Source organism: Erpetoichthys calabaricus, chromosome 13 (genome assembly GCF_900747795.2).
Source record: "Erpetoichthys calabaricus chromosome 13, fErpCal1.3, whole genome shotgun sequence".
Taxonomy (NCBI): Eukaryota; Metazoa; Chordata; class Cladistia; order Polypteriformes; family Polypteridae; genus Erpetoichthys; species Erpetoichthys calabaricus.
Genome location: NC_041406.2, coordinates 36,533,324 through 36,555,452, shown reverse-complemented (window position 1 = coordinate 36,555,452; position 22,129 = coordinate 36,533,324). Strand labels below are relative to the sequence as shown.

At 37.5% G+C, this 22,129-nt stretch overlaps 1 protein-coding gene across 3 annotated transcripts in view; it reads right to left on the bottom strand.

The window, feature by feature from the left end:
• elp2 (elongator acetyltransferase complex subunit 2) overlaps positions 1-22,129 on the bottom strand; it is a 90,143-nt gene that overhangs the window by 48,480 nt on the left and 19,534 nt on the right. For all 3 annotated transcript variants that reach the window (XM_028818129.2, XM_028818130.2, XM_051935956.1), the window contains 5 exons: positions 18,724-18,801; positions 15,609-15,673; positions 14,834-14,900; positions 13,709-13,849; positions 16-111 (listed from right to left, as the gene is read on the bottom strand). In XM_028818129.2, the coding sequence (XP_028673962.1) occupies positions 16-111; positions 13,709-13,849; positions 14,834-14,900; positions 15,609-15,673; positions 18,724-18,801 (447 nt within the window). The remainder of the gene's footprint in view (positions 1-15; positions 112-13,708; positions 13,850-14,833; positions 14,901-15,608; positions 15,674-18,723; positions 18,802-22,129) is intronic.

Genomic DNA, 22,129 nt, shown 5'->3' with positions numbered 1-22,129 from the left:
CAATAATCATCTCACCTTTCAAAAGGGGATTCTGCCAATGTATACCATATACCCAGTTTTCATGTCCTGCCAGTACAGCCTCCAAAGTAACTGCAAATGTTGTTAAATGTCCTAAAGAGAAATTAGACAACAGATTCAAAGCACTTCTCCAAAACAAGCATTATAAATATGATGGTGTAAGTACAAAACATCATCTCCCTTTATATGAAAGGAGGCTTGCTGACAATGACTGTGTACTAGTTGAAAAACACTTCTTTTATTTAAATTGGCTATTGAATATAAGGAGACCATTTAATTATTTCACAATCTTAAAAGCTTACTTTTGAGAAAAATAATTTCAAATAGATAAAGTGAAATCTTAAAGTGATTTTTTTCTTTAAAGGTGAACACTATTTTTGCTTCTTAGGAAGTATTTTAAAATTTATTAAAAGAAACAGTGCCACAACATCTTAGAAAACAAAAACAAATGTTGCCATGCTTTTGATGAAGATTGCAGTCCTTGAATTTTTATGCTGAACTGCTCTAAAACTCTTGCATGTATTAATACATAAGATGAATTTTATAATGGTCTAAACTAAAATATATTAAATTATTATCTCCCTTTTGCAATGCAAAAAAAACACCAATCAGTGAATCCATAAAGAATTGGCTCTTTTTTTTTTTGCCAAAAAAGTACAGCTAGAAATATAACCGAGGTACTGGTTATTGACTTTCACCAAATCAAAGAGCCTCTATATCCAGTCACTAGTGAGGGAATGCAAGTAGAAGTGGCACCCTCCAACAGGTATTTGGGGTTCAGATCAATGACAGGTTCGACTAGTCTTGTGAAACAGAGGAACTATATAAGAAAGGGCAGCGTAGGCTTTTTTTTCTTAGGAGACTATGTTCCTTTAATGTGTGTAGCGACGTCCTTCACATCTTCTACAACTCTTGTGATTGCCAGTGCAACTTTCTACGCTATGGTGTGCTCGGCTGGAAAAATCACTTCAGGAGAGGCCCACTGAATCAACAAGCTATTTAAAAGGGCAGGCTCAATTATAAGACGTACTGTGGACCCCATGGACTAGCGTGGGAGAGAATTAAAACAAAACCGAGTGCCACCATGAACAATGCTGCATATCCTCTCTGTGAGACACTAACATTGAATACTTTCAGCCAATGAATTATTCAGCGGTAGTGTGTCAGGAAACTGTACTGTAGTTCCTTTATACTAACAGCAGCACAACTGCATAATGCCTCACTGTGACAGTGACTGTCAAGTCAGAGGTTTTCTTTCTTTTTAAATTTTCTTCCTTTCTAATTATTCTGGTATGTGTTCAGAATATAATGTGTCTGCATGTACAGGTATATTTATTTATCTGTTTATATATTTATTTAATTAAAAAGCTTTTTCAAAAAGCCAAATTTCCACCTGGAGACAAAAAAAATTCTACCTGTTTTTCATACTGCATAATCTATAGCTAGATATCTTGAGATTAAAAGAAGGTGACAGGCTGATGTCTTTTATTTCTGCTTAACTCTTCATAAATTCTGGGGATCTCTTATACCAATGGCAATACACCCAAATAATGCCTCACTGTTACTGTGATTGCCAAGTGGGAAGTTGTCTTCCTTTTTAGTCATCCCGGATGAGTACTTGAAAGGGGGTTGTTGTTTGTCATAATAATATTTATTTATTTATTAGGCTTCTATAAAAAGCCAGATTTTCCTTTGGGGACAAGTAAGTTCATTTGTTCATTTGTTATAAAAATGGGCAGTTAAGAAACAGTTAAAAAAAATGCAAGTTCATAATTATACATTTTTTACTGCTTCACTTTACTTTTACTGCACTTATTATGGTGAGGATTGCGATAGCAGTATGCTAAAATGAACAGATCAAGGCACTCTATCCTGAAGATCAAGGTACTCTATTCTGAGAAAAATGTCCAGTACCTTAACGGGAATTGCAAGATGTTCCAGCACCACAAGAGATATAATCAAACCAGAGTGATCTGATGCTGACCCTAGGTCTTCTTCAAATAGGCTGAATTTCGTGTATTGGCAGAGGGCTAAGCCAATAACTGTAGACTGAGCAGTAAATGGGATGTTTTGCCCAAAGACTTAAATCCTTCTTTACTACCAAGATACAACATTTTGAAAAATACTGCTGCTGTACTAATATGTTAGCCATTCTCAAAATCATCACTTCCCCAACTCATGAACAAGATCCTGAGACGCCTGAATAACCCTTACACATACGAAGCAAGCTACATTTCCTGAGAAAAGCCATGAACTCAGATTTGGAGGTAGAAAATTTTATCCCAACTGAATTATACTTAGGTGTGAGCCTTTCCAATGAGAATCAGAGACCATAGTCTAATGATGTCAACAACACATCACTGCAAACAACAAATGTGCAACCTTTAGGTTCCCACACTGAATACTCTCCAAACCCTAGCTATAGCATGATATCCTGCCCAATGAAAATTGAGAATAAAAGAGGAGACAAGATAAACAGCAACTCTAACTCATGCTTAAGCAACGTTCTGGAGAAACTGGGAAATGAGGACACCCTTGACCAAGTAGGGAAAAGCATGCAAACCAGCTAAACAATGACTATTATTATAATATTAGAATATATTTATACTATATTATAAAAAAGGCTTGGTGATATGAATTATAAAAATTCTTATCACTGAGCTACTGTTATAATGTGTATCAACGGGACCAACATATAATGTGCAGTCTACATCTTAGTTCCCTTTAAAGACTGCCAACGCTGTGCATTTTCACTTTTTTGTTTTTTCTTCAGTTTACATCAGCTACATGTTGTCAATTCTCAGGAAACTGACCGACAGGTCAGTAATATCTCAAGCCAAGCTTCACTCAATCATGTTCTGAAAGCCATTAGCTGACCGAGGAGATGCTGCATTCAGTTTTCGTATGATGTGTGTCTAAATACATTAAACATAACATTTTTGTCAACATAAAAAGGCAATTTGTGGCAGTGTCTGGTTCTTCTAATATAATCAGAGAATGACACTGCTTTTGTTAACTGCAAGCTCTTACATTCCATTAACACACAAGTCATATATGATGCCAAGATGAGGCTAACAAACATATCACCATTGCCTGGGTTAACTTCTGATTTAATTGTTTTGAGGCAAACTAGCTTTGGCAGACCTATTTTTTTCATATGCTCTATACTATTCATTATATCAGCAGTGCCAGGTAAGATCAGTTACCCACTCACATGCTGCCACCTTAAGCCTTTCCTGGATCACCAGAACGCAGAGAAGAGGTGTTATAATGCCATACATGATGTTGTATGCTGAGTTGCAGAGTGCAGGCAGATGCTCTTGAATGCCGGTGGTGGGGTCTCAACAAGAGGAGAGGAAGATTGCTCTACCTTCCAAGAAATATCTGCAGCACTGTGATTGCATATGTATGATGCTGATTAGTAGGCCTGGGTACTGGCACTGATGTCCTGATTCAATTCAATTACAATTCACAATGTCTTGATTCGATTCGAAATTGATTTTATCTTGACTCAATTAGCATGCACTGATACATTTGAAGTGGTATCTTTTTTTAGAGATTATTTAACCATGCATAGACAGCATTAATATAATGTGACAAATTTCAGTAACACTTTATTTGAAGGGAGTCTGCATAGTGACTATGTAACATATGCATAAGCATGGAATGACAAATAAGAAGAAATACAGTACTTGATTAGAAATGAACAGTTAACATCAGTATTTGGAAGATCTGAAATAAAATATCATTGCTCTATTAACACTAGAATTACCAGAGCCTACGAAAAAACTCGTAAATCTGTCCCACCTTAAATCGCGTCTTAAATCCGTTTGCACCTCTCCGCCAGAGTCTTTTGTCATCTAAATGTGCTGATAAACACAAGCTACCAGCAGCCAGCCAGCTACCCCCACCGACTTAGAACGAACTTCTCCTAGCTCATGCCTTGCCTTGATTTGATTATCTGGGATTGAAGTGGAGTTTTAGAGTGGAAATAATATAGCGTTATTTGGAATACACGCATTTCATGTGTGTTCCGTTTCTATAGTAGTCTGTGCAAACACATTTTTAAAACAGAAACGTTTTTCATATTCTAATAGTAAATGACAAAATGTAGGCATAAACTATATAACGTATGAAGCCTGAAGTCCATATATCAAAGAAACACTTTCACAAAAGGTACAAATAAGAGAACACGTGCGCTTTTATTCAAAAATATAACTGCACAAAAAAAAAAAGCCGCTTTAGCATGCCACATTGACACTCTTACTACAACCACCGCGGTGGCGTAATGGTATCAGCTCCTGACTGGGAATCAGAGGGTGGCGAGTTCGATCCCGCACGGCTCCACTTCGAGAAGTGAACTGCTCTTATTCTTACAATTTTAGAATAACAACATAAATTTGATTTCAGTCTGTAACAGCCGGTGTAACTTATTATACTGGTAAAGGTTAGCTTTTTTTTTTTTTTAATTCACTTTTCATTCTCGCAGTCGCATTCAGAATCAATCCATACAACCCCATCTGACATAAAGACGCACTATAGCTCTGCAGTGTACCATGATGCATACTAACGCCCCCCACCCCCCCCAAAAGGGTTCTGACACACAAACGCTAGCGAAGCTGCCTTCTTCGTATCTCACCATCACTTGAAATCAGCAGTTCTTAGCATTGCACCACGCAAGCTGTCGTATCAACCACCAACTGTAACTTGCTTTCTTTATTCTTCGGTTATAGTCTTGAATAAAAGTGCACTTTTATTTATGTGAAAACAGCTGTGTCAGATGGGGTTGTATGGATTGATTCTGAATGCGACTGCGAGAATGAAAAGTGAATTAAAAAAAAAAAAAAAAGCTAACCTTTACCAGTATCATAAGTTACACCGGCTGTTACAGACTGAAATCAAATTTATGTTGTTATTCTAAAATTGTAAGAATAAGAGCAGTTCACTTCTCGAAGTGGAGCCGTGCGGGATCGAACTCGCCACCCTCTAATTCCCAGTCAGGAGCTGATACCATTACGCCACCGCAGCGGTTGTAGTAAGAGTGTCAATGTGGCATGCTAACGCGGCTTTTTTTTTTTGTGCAGTTATATTTTTGAATAAAAGGGCACGTGTTCTCTTATTTGTACCTTTTGTGAAAGTGTTTCTTTGATATATGGATTTCAGGCTTCATACGTTATATAGTTTATGCCTACATTTTGTCATTTACTATTAGAATATGAAAAACGTTTCTGTTTTAAAAATGTGTTTGTACAGACTACTATAGAAACGGAACACACATGAAATGCGTGTATTCCAAATAACACTATATTATTTCCACTCTAAAACTCCACTTCAATCCCAGATAATCAAATCAAGGCAAGGCATGAGCTAGGAGAAGTTTGTTCTAAGTCGGTGGGGGGATGGAATAGCTGGCTGCTGGTAGCTTGTGTTTATCAGCACATTTAGATGACAAAAGACTCTGGCGGAGAGGTGCAAACGGATTTAAGACGCGATTTAAGGTGGGACGGATTTACGAGTTTTTTCGTAGGCTCTAGTAATTCTAGTGTTAAAAAAAAATTCACCATAATTTAAATAACACATATAAAGCTCCTTGTTTTAATACAATGCAATGGCATCTGCTTTGCAAAACATCTATATCATCTTGTGAATAACATTATTATAAAGTAATCAAATATTGCATCTTAAATAAAAAGTATGTCATTCAATCACCTATTTGTGCGTTATGAATATCCATATAGACACTCTTCAACTAAACTGTTCGCCAAATTTATTCCCCTACTGGACATTTAAAATAAACTTGAATTAGTCGAAATTAAAGATACAGCTGGAAGACTTCTACAACCCCAATTCCAATGAAGTTGGGACGTTGTGTAAAACATAAATAAAAACAAAATACAATGATTTGCAAATCCTTTTCAACCTATATTCAATTGAATACACCACAAAGACAAGATATTGAATGTTCAAACTGATAAACTTTATTGTTGTTTTGCAAATCTTCACTCATTTTGAATTTGATGCCTTCAACACATTCCAAAAAAGCTGGTACAGGGGCATGTTTACCACTGTGTTATATCACCTTTCCTTTTAACAACACTCAATAAGCGTTTGGGAACTGAGGACACTAATTGTTGAAGCTGTGTAGGTGGAATTCTTTCCCATTATTGCTTGATGTACAACTTCAGTTGCTCAACAGTCCCGGGTCTCCCTTGTCGTATTTTGCGCTTCATAATGCACCACACATTTTCAATGGGAGACAGGTCTGGACTGCAGGCAGGCCAGTCTAGTACCCGCACTCTTTTATTACGAAGCCACGCTGTTGTAACACATGCAGAATGTGGCTTCGCATTGTCCTGCTGAAATAAGCAGGGATGTCCCTGAAAAAGACATTGCTTAGATGGCAGCATATGTTGCTCCAAAACCTGTATGTACCTTTCAGCATTAATGGTGCCTTCACAGATGTGCAAGGTACCCATGCCATGGGCACTAACACACCCCCATACCATCACAGATGCTGGCTTTTTAACTTTGCGCTGATAACAATCCGGATGGTCCTTTTCCTCTTTGGCCCGGAGGACACAACGTCCATGATTTCCAAAAACAATTTGAAATGTGGACTCGTCAGACCACAGCACACTTTTCCATTTTGCATCAGTCCATCTCAGATGAGCTCGGGCCCAGAGAAGCCGGTGGCGTATCTGGGTGTTGTTGATATATGGCTTTCGCTTTGCATGGTAGAGTTTTAACTTGCACTTGTAGATGTTGCGACGAACTGTGTTAACTGACAATGGTTTTCTGAAGTATTCCTGAGCCCACGTTGTAATATCCTTTACAGAATGATGTTGGTTTTTAATGCAGTGCCGCCTGAGGGATCGAAGGTCACAGACAGCCAGTGTTGGTATTCGGCCTTGCCGCTTACATGCAGATATTTCTCCAGATTCTCGGAAACTTTTGATGATAGTATGGACAGTAGATGATGAAATCCCTAGATTCCTTGCAATTGTACGTTGAGAAACGTTCTTAAACCGCTGGACTATTTGCCCACGCAGTTGTTCACAAAGTGGTGAACCTCGCTCCATCCTTGCTTGTGAACGACTGAGCCTTTTGGGGATGCTCCGTTTATACCCAATCATGACAAACGCCTGTTTCCAATTAACATGTTCACCTGTGGAATGTTCAAAACAGGTGTTTTTTGAACATTCCTCAACTTTCCCAGTCTTTTGCTGCCCCTGTCCCAGCTTTTTTGGAACGTGTTGCAGGCATCAAATTCAAAATGAGTGAAGATTTGCAAAACAACAATAAAGTTTATCAGTTTGAACATTTGATATCTTGTCTTCGTAGTGTATTCAATTGAATATAGGTTGAAAAGAATTTGCAAATCATTGTATTCTGTTTTTATTTATGTTTTACACAATGTCCCAACTTCATTGGAACTGGGGTTGTATAATTCTACAAGTTACATGTCTTCAGTTGTTCACGTGTAACAGTCACGTTAATCAGTTTTCGAAAAATGTGTCTTTATATTTCCTCCTCAGACAAAAAGATTTTTAAAATGAGGATCTAAAGCTGGTGTTTGTTGACAGCCACACTGCATGAATGGAAGATAAAAGAAAAATAACCACCCATTGTGACTAACAACACCACAACTTGCTATCACAGGCTGCTCTGAAAATTTCAACAATAGCCTGCTTCCTTGGCTGGTTGAGGCGCATTGCAAACTTTTTCCACCTGACAGTTCAACTAGCTACATACTTAATGAGAAGCAATATTTATTGGACTTGCCAACACACAAACTTGTGATTAATGTGGTCATGCAATGAAACATTTATTGTAAATGCTAGAAAGGTTTTTGGTACACCAGCCTATCATCTGAGCAGCTCTGCATACTGTATAGGCAGCGAAGATGCTTCCATTGTGATTGGTATGCAATGCGCTTGTCTGCAACACAGTCGTTTTTAATGTTTAATGTTGACACATGATTGTCACGTACGAATCTGCTGGCCTGGATGTTCAGATGTTGCAAGTTAGGGCTGCTCTCTTCGCTGACTTGAGACACGTGGCAATGCTTTGCTTAAGATCTTCATAAAGCCTAGGTACAATTACTTTATTCGTTTGCTTTCCGGTTGGTATAGCAAACCGCAGTTCAGAAAGCTGTATCATTTGTTTAAAGCTCGTTTTCAAAAACGGTGTAGGATCTCATATCTTTAAAGATAAAAACTTCTATAGATTCTTTTATTTTTTGGTCATGAGGAGAATTAAATGGAAGCTTGGAGTTACCCGTTGTCTTTAGTATGGATTGTCTTGTTTGGATGTCGACCGAGATTACGTTTATGGGTGACAAATGATTTCTCAAATTTGTTGTGTTACAATACTTCTGAGCTGCACAGCTTACATATGGATTTGCTTTTATTCAGTTGTTCATATTTGATATAAATGTCGAAGGCAATGATTAGATGTGCGGGTTGGCAATATCACCTCTAAGACCATCACGTTGAGCACAGAGGCCCCACAAGGGTGTGTGCTCAGCCCGTTGCTCTTTATCCTGCAGACCCACGACTGTGTAAAAATCTACAGTTCCAATCACACAGTCAAGTTTGCGGACGATACAACCGTGGTCGGCCCCATCACCAACAATGACGAAGCCAACTACAAGAACGATGTGAGCCAACTGGTCCAGTGGTGTAAAGACAACAATCTCTTCCGGAATGTGGGAAAGACCAAAGAGATTGTGGTCGATTTCAGGAGAGGTCATTCACAGCACCCCCCACTGACCATCGAACGTGCAGCTGTGGAAAGGGTGAGTAGCACCAAGTTCCTGGGGACGTACTTCTCCGAGTACCTCTCCTGGTTAGATAACACCACATCACTGGCTAAGAAAGCTCATACCTGCCTCTACTTTCTACGCAAACTGAGGAGAGCACAAGTTCCACCCCCCATCATGGGCTCTTTCTATCGGGGCACAATCGAGAACATCCTCACCAGCTGCATCTCTGTGTGGTATGGAGGCTGCATTGCCTCCTGTAGGAAGTCCCTGCAACACATAGTGGATGCGGCCAGTAAGATCATTGGTGCTCCACTGCCCTCCCTCAAGGACATTTTCCACACCCATCTCACCCATAGAGCCATCAGTATTGCTGGTGACTCTTCCCACCCCTTACACTCTCTTTTTAGCCTCCTCCCCTCAGGGAAAAGGTATCGGAGCCTCCGGGCCCGCTCCACAAGACCGTCTAACAGCTTCATCCACCAAGCTGTCAGGATGCTGAACTCTGTCCACTACCTTCCCCCCTTGCCCCCTGCCCCTGGACTGTAACAAGAGTCACTATCTACCAAGTACCCTACCTCAGCTGGTACTATATAAAGACTCGATATTACATCTGCTGCTGTCTGTCTTTTTGTACATCTCATAAGCTACTCTATAATGCACCTTCTCATTTTTTACTGTAATTGGCTTTTGCACTACTGACTATTGCACATTGTACACAGGTCTACTTTACAAGTTCTAATGTTATTTATCTTATGTTATACTTTCATACTTTTTTTTCCTTCTTTTTTTATGTAATATTTTATTGTACTACGAAGATGAGAGAGAAACAGTATTTCGATTCTCCTGTATGTTCTGCACATATAGTGAATTGACAATAAACGGCTATTTGATTTGATTTGAGATAGTAAAGTGCTTTTTCCACAGAAAGCCTTAACAGGCGCATCTACTGGATCAGACGCCAAATATGAAGATAAGCAAAAATCTACATACAGTGATTGAGCAGGATAGAGATTCACAATATCAATCTTGAGACTTTGAGAATCGATATTGAATTGTTTAATACTAGAATCCCTTAAGTCTATGAAAAAAAACTTGTAATCCCGGGCCACCTTAAATTCCTTCTCACCTCTCTATCAGCGTCTTTCGTTTTGCAAATGTGTCGATCAGCACAAACAGCAAGCGGCCTGCTATCCCATCCCCTCCACTGCTGGAGCTGAGCCCTTTGCAAAATGCTCAGAGCTCAGGTCTCTTTATCTGGGAGTGAGGTGCCTTGAGTTGTATATGGTAAATAATATATTGTTATTTGGAATACATACATTTCATGTGTGTTCCATGTCTACAACAATCTGTGTAAGTGTAGAATGACAGGAACCACTGAACACATAGACAAAAAAGAAACTTTTTCCATGTTATACTAATAATGACGTGAAGTGCATAATGTGTGAAGACTTTAATCCAAATATCAAATAAACACGTGTACTTTTATTCAAGAATATAACCAAAGAAAAAAAATCTTTTGATTTTCATGTTGCTGTTAATCAGTTTAAAAACCCAAGCTCAAATGTCAATTAACAGGAAGTTGATATGCATTCCTGGATGGTGCAGAGGTAAGAACTGCTGCTTTATAACACAAAAATTCCGGGTTTGAGGTCGGGCCCTCAGCGTTTTCAGTAGTAAGCTGCTATTATTATTACTATAATATAATGAAAACATACATTTGATTTGAGTCTATAACACCTGGCTACTTGTAAAAGTTAGCGCTGGTTTTTTTTATTATTCAGTTTTATTCTGTCAGTGATGTTCACGTGGTACAACGAACTTGCCTCTCCTACTCTGAGTTGATGACATTTATCTCCATTCTGTGATTGATGCCTGCTCAGAACTATTTGTTGTACTGGCAATCAAAGATGTGATGCCCAGGGACCGCTATCAGATTACTATGCGGCATTTGTGCTTTGACAACTAAGACACCCGTGCCGAACGTGTGAAAAATGACACATTTGCTGTGATCTCAGACGTCTGGTAATGTTTTGTTGAGACTGTGTTTTGAGTTACAACTCAGGGCAAAGACTTTCCGAGTCTGTGGTCATAAAGCTTATGGATCATTTTCTGGACAAAGGCACAACCGTAACAGACAGCTTCTTCACAACGATTTCTCTGGCTAATAGATTGCTGCTCCACGACACAACTCTGCTTGACACCAAAAGTAAAATGGGACTTCCACCTGCAGCTGAAGTCACTTCAGTATGGGAGCAATTTGACACACTAGTGTTTAGATCTGGCAGTGCCATGATGACAGTGTATGCCCCCAAAAAGAAGAAGCCTTTAATTTCAGACTGAAACAGCCGGTATAAAGTTTTGCTACCTGTGAAAGATATTTTAGGTATGTTTTAGATGTGTTCAGCATTTCTTGCATCACATTCCCTTTCATTCTACACTTATACAAATTGTTGTAGACAAGGAATACACATGAAATGTATGTATTCCAAATAAATATATATTGTTTACCCTATACAATTTCAGGCAACTCACACCCAGATAAACTCACTTGAGCTGGGGGAACTTTTTGCCCGAGTTAAGCTCCGTCAAGGTGGGGGATGGGATAGCAGGCTGCTTGCTGTTTGTGCTGATCGACACATTTGCAAAACAAAAGACGCTGATGAGGAGAGGTACAAAGGAATTTAAAAGTGGCCCAGGATTATGTTTTTTCGTAGTCTTCATGGATTCTATTGTTAAGCAGAAAATAATCTGAAATCGATATTTTTACCCAGTCCTATTGATTAGCATTGTGGCATATTCACGAATGCACATTTACTATGTGAGTGTGATGTATACAGGGTAAGATGGATAGGAATGATGCATACACCAGGTTTTAAAAATCTGACTTTTTTTTTGGCATGCACGAATTTTCACCTGGAACCCCATAAACATAAAGAACCAACCACTGAAGAAAACATTCATATAGTTTTTCCTAACTAATATTTCTCACCTTTCCATAGCCAGAGCAGAATCTGCATTACTCCTCATGGATCTGAGACTGAACGATCAGAAGGTGTATTATATCCAGCAACAAATGCCTTTCCATGGAGGCTTTGAAATGGGATATCTTGCTAACTAGAACACACACACTTGCCCCCATATTTGGCCTTTGTGAAAGAGTACATTCTTTCTTCAACTAGACAGACATACGGCAACTCAGGCATCACAACCTTCAGATAAAGGTTTTTATGAGAGAAAATTGGTAGGTTGTGATGAGCGAATCTTGAAAAGATTGCCAAAAAGACAATGTGCTAATGGTTAGGGAGAGATTTAATGAATATTAACCTTTCTCCATGTGAGCTTATTTCCCATGTCATTTAAACAGTCACAAGAGTAAATATGTTCAATGCAAGACTCATAAGGCTTAAGGAGTATAAGTTGGAGCAGAAGGTAAACAAATAATATCAATATAACTGAAAAGTTTAAAAGCACCTAGTCCATTCATATTGTCACATTAACTAAACATAATGGCACTTTGTACACCTGCAAGAATATCAAGAAATCTCGAGCAGATTCTTGATGTGTTCACTATAAACCAGCAGAAGGAGGAGTACTGTCTCAGACTGTAAAAGGTATGGAATTGTAATGCACAAGCTCTAACCTATAGATAAAAAATAGGTACTGTGGGAGAAGCAAAACTGTCTTATTTAGTCATTAGTTTGATCTGGTCAAAGATATTATGCTGCTTTGTAAAAGATGGCTTGAAACACAGAGACTAACTGCAATGGGATTATGTGGATCTTAGTGGTCCAGGTATACCACTTCACTATTAATTATTACAAGGGAAGTTTCCATGGTAACACATATGCTTTATCCTAGATGGAAACCTGATGGTAAAGTGAGCTCCAATCATAGTTTCTGTCACAGCTCACTGTGTCCCCTCCATTTAGAACAGAAACACATGAACAATAAATGGGGTAGTTTTTCTGGGCTCCAGATGCTCCCACACCCATTCTTTTTCCCCTCAGAAGGTAACCCATCATAGAAAGGTTAAAGGTTTAAAAACACTGAATCTGACAAGAGGTGGTAACCTAGCACATAAAGGTTAAAGGTTTAAACATACTTAATCAGACAAGAAGTATAACTAATAATGTCAGTAATCAAAATCAAATCGTCAATAATTTAGGTTCCATCACAGAAAACAGACAGAACTGTAAATGTCTTAACTATGAAAAATGGACACAAATCAACTGTTCTTTGAAAAACTGATATGTTAACAGCAGATAAGGTAAACCATTATAGCAGTAAGATGTGCAATTAAGATGTTCCCTGGAGCAGTCTCTCATTTTGGCTTCCAAAACAGTTCCTCCAATATAATAACAAAAAAAAGACTTAGCTAAACTGTGTTAGGAGTTACATCTCATATGTATGTGATTTGATTGATAAAGATGACATACATAGCAAAATAGGAAATAAATATTAAACAGAAAGATAACTGTGTAAACAGTGCAGAAAGAAACATTAATGACATACATTAAGGAGAAATAAGCTGAGATGGCTTCAGAGTAAAAGAAAAAGGTAGTTAATGGCTAAGCGAAGAATACATTGTTATTGTTATAAAGAATAAAAGAAAAGTTGCAGTAAATGAAGTAGTAAAGTAATAAATGACATTTAAAAAATTATATCTTGACACTCAAGGATACCAAAACCCTTGGAAAACAAAAGAAGGGAATTTGAGACCAGTCGATCTGTTATAAAACATGCATTGTCATGGCATTACTACCTGAACATTTATTTTTATTTCAAATAAACACCTAGTCTAAAATAAGAAAATCCTGCAGTAAACTGGAGTCCATGTCCAGGGCTGGTTACTGGAATATGGTCTGGCCATATGCAATACTGTAGATAAGTGAGAAGACTTTGAAAAAAATAAAATAAATGACATACCATTTGTTTCCAAGACAAAAACATCCTGCTTCAGCTTGATTGTATCTTCTGCATTATCAAAACTTGAGCTTGTCTTCATAAACACTCGCCAGAGCCGGATTAGACAATCCTGAGCACAGCTGGCTAATAATATATCTTTACCTGTATAATCATAAAACATAATCTTCCATTAATATTTCATACCATACCATAAATGCATTTAGACAGAGGTTGGGTTAAAAGAAGTGATTTATTACCCCTAACATTTTAACCTTAACAAATGCCATTGGGTTTGCTAAATCTTACATTTTCTATGTGAGGACTCTCACACATTAACATTCCTGTTTCTGGGTTTAAAAAAAAAAAAAAAACTCAATAAACAGGCATTAAAATGTTGAAAGGATCTTGTGTTTATTAATTAAGAAACGTTTCTAAACGTTTTCTATTGCTCATTAATGTTAATAAAAACTTCACAGAAAGGTAACTGCACTTGATTTAAAAATACACATAAGATGTTTATTCAAATAAAAACTTTGGTTTCACTCCATCAGAAGTGACAAAAGTGTGTGAAAACTGAAATTCATACCTAAATCTCCATTATTTCAACAGCTAAATAAACAATAATATCAGTGAAATGTCATGCTTTTTGCTACAAAGATGAGCTATCCAAATCTTTCTGTATTTGCAACGTCAGGACCAACTATAATTTTATTAAATTATGTCTACCTAAAGCTACTATTTTTACAATGCATTTACACACTTGACAGACCACTGCACTGTTTATATGCCTAGTTATTTTTGTTGCTTATTAAGTTGTTACCTGCCAGATAAAAGTGTGCATTTGCGCAGAAACTGCAGCAGAACAAATGTGACATGTCTTGTTTCAAACTGAATCACTGTTTTTATTCCCTTGCTTAAACAAGGAAATGATAAAACAATTAGTTAAGGACATTAAAAACTGAAATGAGTTCAAACGATAAAAGTAAATGACATCTGCAAAGCAAAGGTGAAGCAATAAAATCAAAGTTATCAGTAACTATAAACTATAGTATATTTTTGTTATAGTTTGACACTGAAGTACTTTGAAATGCATCATATAGCATGAAAAATGAAATCAAGGCGAGACATAATGACCCATAATCTTACCACAGACAGTCCATTCAACGCCGCGAACCCAATCTTCATGTCCTACTAAGGAATGAACCTTGTGAAACTAAGAACAGCAATAAAATCAGATGTAATAACAAGGATATGAAAACAGAAATCAGCTCAGTCTTTTTTTTTTTTAATTGTACATGAGTACTTCATTGGTAAATATTATTAGACAAAATCTGTCCTTATTTTAAGATCCACTAAAAATGTTTAATAAATTCCAACCTAGGATACAGTTTCCCAGAATTATACAGAACATTTTATCTTAATAAAAGAGGAAATTCATTTTATCTTTGTAAACACCCTTTTATAATATCTATCAAATGGCCAATAAGCATATATTAAGAACAAATTTGAAAATAAAATCACATCATGAAAAAAATTAAATGTAGACTGTGCCATAAATACACTGTGTGATGTGCAAAATGAATGGTACAAGTTTCAAAATGTTAAGACAAAACCTGAGTCGGGATACCATACAACAGCTAGAAAAAACATGTGCTAGGTATTAACAATTATCTTCTCAAACAGCAGAAAAGAACAATGTACCATGATAAAATATGTGCTTCAATGTTGGTCAGAGCTATTAATTTCTATTTTAATTGGCACATTTGCATATCTTCTACTTCTACCATAAAATACTGCTTAGCCATTTTTTCATATTGCATATAGTGCTCTCTCGGCCTCACACTAAGAACGCTTTGGGACATATGACTACATATGGTCAAAATTTTTTAAAAAATGGAGTATATGGGATATAGCAGATTACCTGGGAATTCTGGCTTATGAATAGATGGATTTTCCTGTCATCACCAGCACAAGCTAAAATAGGAACTGAGAGAAAAATTATCAAAATTAATACGGTTTCTAAACACAATTTATAACACTTTTTTCTAACACTTGAAATTATTTTCAATTTTTCTAAAATAGTTCAGCTTAAAAAACATTACAGGGTTTGTTTGCAGTCCATGATATAACTCTTGCTTTACAACATGATCCTATCAAGTGCATGAATGAAGACCAGTATGTTAAGTCTCATGTTACAGAAAATAATTCTGACATTGTTGTTCACAAAAGCACCTTAAGCAAAGGAAAGGCACTACATAAATAAAAGGTATTATTAATATTGTTATTAAACTGATATAAACTATTCTCTTTACCACAAACTGGTATTTCTGAAAGATATAAACCCACCAAAATCAAAAAGCAAAGGAATATGTTGCTAACATTGTGATTTTACTTACAGCTGGAAAGAAATGTAATTGATAATGACAGTTTAAATTACAACCCTAATATTTGTCATCACAGTAGAATGAAATTATTGCCCATTACTACTATTAATTATTTAACACAAGATTGAAAGTCATATAGCTGTTATCTATCTCAATAAAATTGCTTCCATTTACCAAAATTACATGTTTTGGATTTTACAGTATTAAATGCATAAATCACCAGAAAAATACAGATTTTTGTGTGCCAAGTTTTGCCTACGATAGTATTGGCACAAGAAATTACCTACAAAATCAGTTCCAGTTTTAAAAGACAATTATGGCAACACTTTTCAACTGAAAATCTTTTTTCAGCAAAAGAAATATGAACAGCCAAACGGCCAAAAACAAAACTTATTTTAAGCTTGCAACAAGAAATATAAAAAGAAACAGAAAAAACTCATTTTACACCCACTAGTCGTTACGAGGTTCACATGCAGAACTAGACACACTAGGGCAACTTATCCCTCACTCCTTGTGCCCCTGGAGAATCCCCAGGTGCTCACAGACCACTCAAAAAAATATCCTCAATTGTTTCCTTAGTCTACCACTGGGCTATGCCTTGCACAACACTAACAGAAGGAAACATGGGCATCTTTATGATATTCTTAAGCTATTCACAGAATATGTTGTTCTATCCTAAGGTTCTTGGTTATCAACAAGTTTTTCTCCCTATCACAGATAGTGGGTGCAACAATTCATTTCAAGTGTTTGCAACTCACAATCATGCTCTTTCATATACAACAAATAATGCCCCAGTTCTTATGTTCATTGTGGATTACATGGACACATTAAAAGATGGGTGGGGAATAATCAGAAAGAAGTGAAAATTAGGTTAGTTAGCAACTCTACACTGGAGCTGCATGAATTCATGTGGGTATGTGGTAAGTATGCCATACGATGGGCAGGATGTCCCATACTGGGACATTTCCCACCTTGGGCCTGATGTTGTTAGGACCATAAACTAGAAACATGTTAGAAAATCGCTGGACAGATTTAAATTCTTATTGTATCTGTTATTTGGAAATATTGAAAACACTAATTTGGAAGAATATACTAAGCAATTTGTTTAGTTTGGATGACAAGAAAACTAATAACTTATACTGTGTCTCTAATTTTTTTCCTACACGTGTGCATCATGTTCACACTGTATCCTTGTGGTTCTACTGGTTTAAAGTGCAAACACTTTCTGTCAACTGGACAATACAGTGTAAACAAATTGCAAACACTTTCTCTAATTCTTTCAATGGTGCTGAATTATATACCCTGCTATTTTATAAAACAGTCTGAAATTATTCAAATATCTACATTTTTCAGTTGTGTGAAATGGGGGTAGGAGTGGGTGGTATGGTCAAAAAATTATTTAATTAAAAATTCTGACAGTTTAGGTAGATACTGTTATAATGTATCTGTATATATTGTGATTTGAAAAGACGAGATAAGACACATAAAAGGAGTTGGAGTACCAGCCAGCATCCCTATTTAATGGTGAACTGACGAAAAATGGCAAAGAAAATGGCATACAAGGGCTCAAAAACTTGACATCAGCCAAGATGACATAAGAAAGGTGAGGGATCAATCCTTCCACCTTAGGGAGTGGTTCTCAAATGAACACCATCTTCTGGCGGTTTTGAGGCATTTATATTATTGACAGAGAAGAGGCGGAGCTTGGCGGAGGAAGCAGAAAGAAGGTCAGTCATCTTCCACCTGGCAAACTATGGACAGAAGTAAAGAGGTTGCTAGTGAGAGTAGCTTCTCATTGGTCGGGGTGGCATTGCCGACCTTTTCTGTGCTTTCAAGATGTTCCCCATGTGCACGTACTTGACAACATTTTTCAGACAAATCTATTTAAAAAAAAAAAAAATATACTGCTGATCAATTAGCAAGCATTTTATATATCAAAAACATTGATAAAGCTCTGCTATTTAAACAGATTTGACAGCAGGTATTTACCACTCTTGACCCAATAAAAGTACCACTTTTTCCTCACTTACTCATGATCCTGTTTCTGCCATCACTGCTACCCAGCAAACACAGCACAAGCAGTGGCTTCTTTCTGATTGCACCAACTCACCAATCAAGTAGAATTACACAGCTTTCCAGGTAATACTCTAAAAAGGTTAGTCTCACTACAAATTTCAGATACAAATCCATGCACAAAGAAATTATACTTCTACACTAAAAGAAAATTGCATTTCCCGTTTCATATTACATGAATAGATATTTTCATTTTGTGGTTTACATTTACATTTTTTGAAAGTTTTATCCTTATTTTTAGTATATCACTAAAACAGTTTTCTCAAAATCTATACAGGAATAAGAATTATGTCCATTATACCAGATCAACTAGCATATCTCCATTTATGAAATGAAGGTGCGGCTAGCAATTTGTTATCGGTGAATTAAAAAAATAAGTAATTTAATTGCCCAATTAACTATTGAAATGAATACACTATTTGAAATAGACATTTGTAATTCTTCACCTATATCAGTTGTGAAAAAATTCATGATTTTGGATTATGAAATACTAAAATACAAAAAGTCAAAAGATAGAACAAAACAAGAATTTAATTATTTCTTCTTTAAAAAAAAAAAAAAAAAAATTAAGAAACTCACCAGTAGTATCTGGCAAAAGTGCCAGAGATACATCCATCACAAATCCATTTCCAAAGGATATAGTCTGAAGGCACTGTGCTAAATGGAAAGAAATATGGAAATACACAAAAAAGAATCAAGCAGATGAATTAAACATATATTTATTACAAGTTATCAATCTGTATTTTCAACAAGCAAAAAAGCGTGGAAAAAATGTACACCACTAGATTTACATAGAAAGTACTTAATATATTTGAGATGTCTGTAAAAAGGATCCATTGTTTCCTGCCTCCACACATAAAAGCATTAATTACTGATTGACTGAAGGCTACTCCCACAACCTATTTTAAGAATGTTAACAAGAATGATGTGCACACAGAATTCACCATGTAAAGAATACAGAATTTAGTCACATTCTTTTATCCCCTCATTGCTTAACACTTTTATCATAAAAAAATAGATATAGTGATGACTCTTGATTATAGCTATGATGACATTTGAGCATATCCTACAATAAAACAGAAATAACTAAATTCTGTGCAACCGTGAGATTATCTGAATGAAAAAGTACGTGTGCTTGTAAACAGTTATACTATAGTTACCGGTATATGTTTGTGTCTGTTTAAATTTGACAAGTAGAGAAGACTATAATCCTCTGTGCTACTGGTGGGTTTCATTTAAATCAAACTCGAAAAAGCAAACAAATCAGAATAATTTTTAAAATGTAAAAGACATTGCACAACACTTTTGCCAGCTTTAAAACATGTTTGAAACTTCTTAGAATTTCCCCTTAAAACAAATAAAGACAAGTTAGAAAATGCTGCGGTGGGTTGGCACCCTGCCCGGGATTGGTTCCTGCCTTGTGCCCCGTGTTGGCTGGGATTGGCTCCAGCAGACCCCCATGACCCTGTGTTCGGATTCAGCAGGTTGGAAAATGGATGGATGGATGGAAGTTAGAAAATGTATGCTTGGCATAACATTCAGTTATATTCTGGACTTGGCAATTTTCAAAGTTGAAGCATTTTTTTTATTGTTGCTTGCTTACATAAGCAAAGAGAAAGGTATCAGATTTCTGTATTACTTCATATACAAAAATAAGTGATAATAAATTGTATGTACTAGTATAATACGTAAGATGCATTTTTAGTAGCATTTTACAATATCATGTGGTTAAAACCCAAGTACAAATAGGCTCGTGATGGCTGAAACAGCTTTCGTAGACTGCAGATTTTGACTCAAGTGATGCAAAGATTACATTGACTAACATATTATTTATTCAGTGTTGGATGCTAAAGGTCTTATGTCTAACTGTAGCTCATATTTATTAAACATTAGATTTTTTTAAAGAAAAACCCAAAGGAAAGTTAAAATCAGCTGATGGTGATTTCCTGGCTGCACATGCAACTCTGCTGTTGTTTCAATAAATGTTTGGAAAACTGTTTTGCTCTCAGGGATGGGTACTGGATATGCATAAGTGAAGTTGAAATACGTTGTCTGTAATTTAAGAACTTAACAGGTTAAAATTATATATTCTATGTTGAAAGTAAAATAATCTAATAAACAATTTAACTTATTTCATAGTTATTTTCAATAACTTGTAAAATATTTAATAGCTGAACAATACTTGATGGAAACAATTAAGGGGCCAAGAGTAATAACTAATTTGGGCAAACCTTCATATTGTAATTATAATGCTACATACTGTGCCAAGAACTGCAACACAAAAATCTCGATCGATCGATCGATAGATAGATAGATAGATAGATACTATATTAACCCCAGGGGGAATTTCACATACTCCAGCAGCAGCATACTAATAAAGAAAATATCAAATTAAACAGTGATAACAATGCAGGTATACAGACAAACAATAACTTTGAATAATGTTAACCTTTAACCACCCCCAACACCGGGTGGTATTGAACAGTTGCATAGTGTGAGTGAGGAACGATCTCCTCAGTCTGTCAGTGGAGCAGGACAGTGACAGCAGTCTGTCGCTGAAGCTGCTCCTCTGTCTGGAGATGATACTGTTCAGTGGATGCAGTGGATACTCCATGATTGACAGGAGCCTGCTCAGTGCCCGTTGCTCTGCCACAGATGTCAAACTGTCCAGCTCCATGCCTACAATAGAGCCTGCCTTCCTCACCAGTTTGTCCAGCGTGAGGCGTCCCTTTTCTTTTATGCCGCCTCCCCAGCACACCACCTCATAGAAGAGGGCGCTCACCACAACTGCCTGATAGAACATCTGTATCATCTTATTGCAGATGTTGAAGGACACCAGCCTTCTAAGGAAGTATAGTCGGCTCTGTCCTTTCTTACACAGAGCATCAGTATTGGCAGTCCAGTCCAATTTATCATCCAGCTGCACTCCCAGGTATTTATAGGTCTGCACCCTCTGCACACAGTCATCTCTGATGATCACGGTGTCCACGAGGGGCCTGATCCTCCTAAAATCCACCACCAGCTCCTTGGTTTTGCTGGTGTTCAGGTGTAGGTAGTTTGAGTCGCACCATTTAACAAAGTCCTTGATTAGGTTCCTATACTCCTCCTCCTGCCCACTCCTGATGCAGCCCATGATAGCAGTGTCGTCAGCGAACTTTTGCACGTGGCAGGACTCCGAGTTGTATTGGAAGTCCGACGTATATAGGCTGAACAGGACCGGAGAAAGTACAGTTCCCTGCAGCACTCCTGTGTTGCTGACCGCAATATCAGACCTGCAGTTCCTGAGACGCACATACTGTGGTCTGTCTTTAAGATAGTCCACGATCCATGCTACCAGGTATGAATCTACTCCCATCTCTGTCAGCTTGTCCCTAAGGAGCAGAGGTTGGATGGTGTTGAAGGCACTAGAGAAGTCCAGAAACATAATTCTTACAGCACCACTGCCTCTGTCCAAGTGGGAGAGGGATCGGTGTAGCATGTAGATGATGGTGTCCTCCGCTCCCACCTTCTCCTGGTATGTGAACTGCAGAGGGTCGAGGGCGTGACGGGCCTGTGGCCTCAGGTGGTGAAGCAGCAGCCGCTCCATGGTCTTCATCACATGCGATGTCAGAGCGACAGGCCGGAAGTCATTCAGCTCACTAGGACGTGATACCTTTGGGACTGGGGTGATGCAAGATGTTTTCCAAAGCCTCGGGACTCTCCCCTGCTCCAGGCTCAGGTTGAAGATGCACTGTAGAGGACTCCCCAGCTCCAATGCACAAGCCTTCAGCAGTCGTGGTGATAGTCCATCTGGACCCACTGCTTAGCTGGCACAAAGTCTCCTCAGCTCTCTGCTTACCTGGGCTATTGTATTTGTGGGTTGGGGTAAACCCTCCCCTATGCTGGTATCAGCAGAAGGATAGGTGGAGGGTGCAGTACTCCAAGGTGAGAGTGGGTTAGGGTGGTCAAACCTGTTAAAAAAGTTGTTCATCTGGTTTGCTCTCTC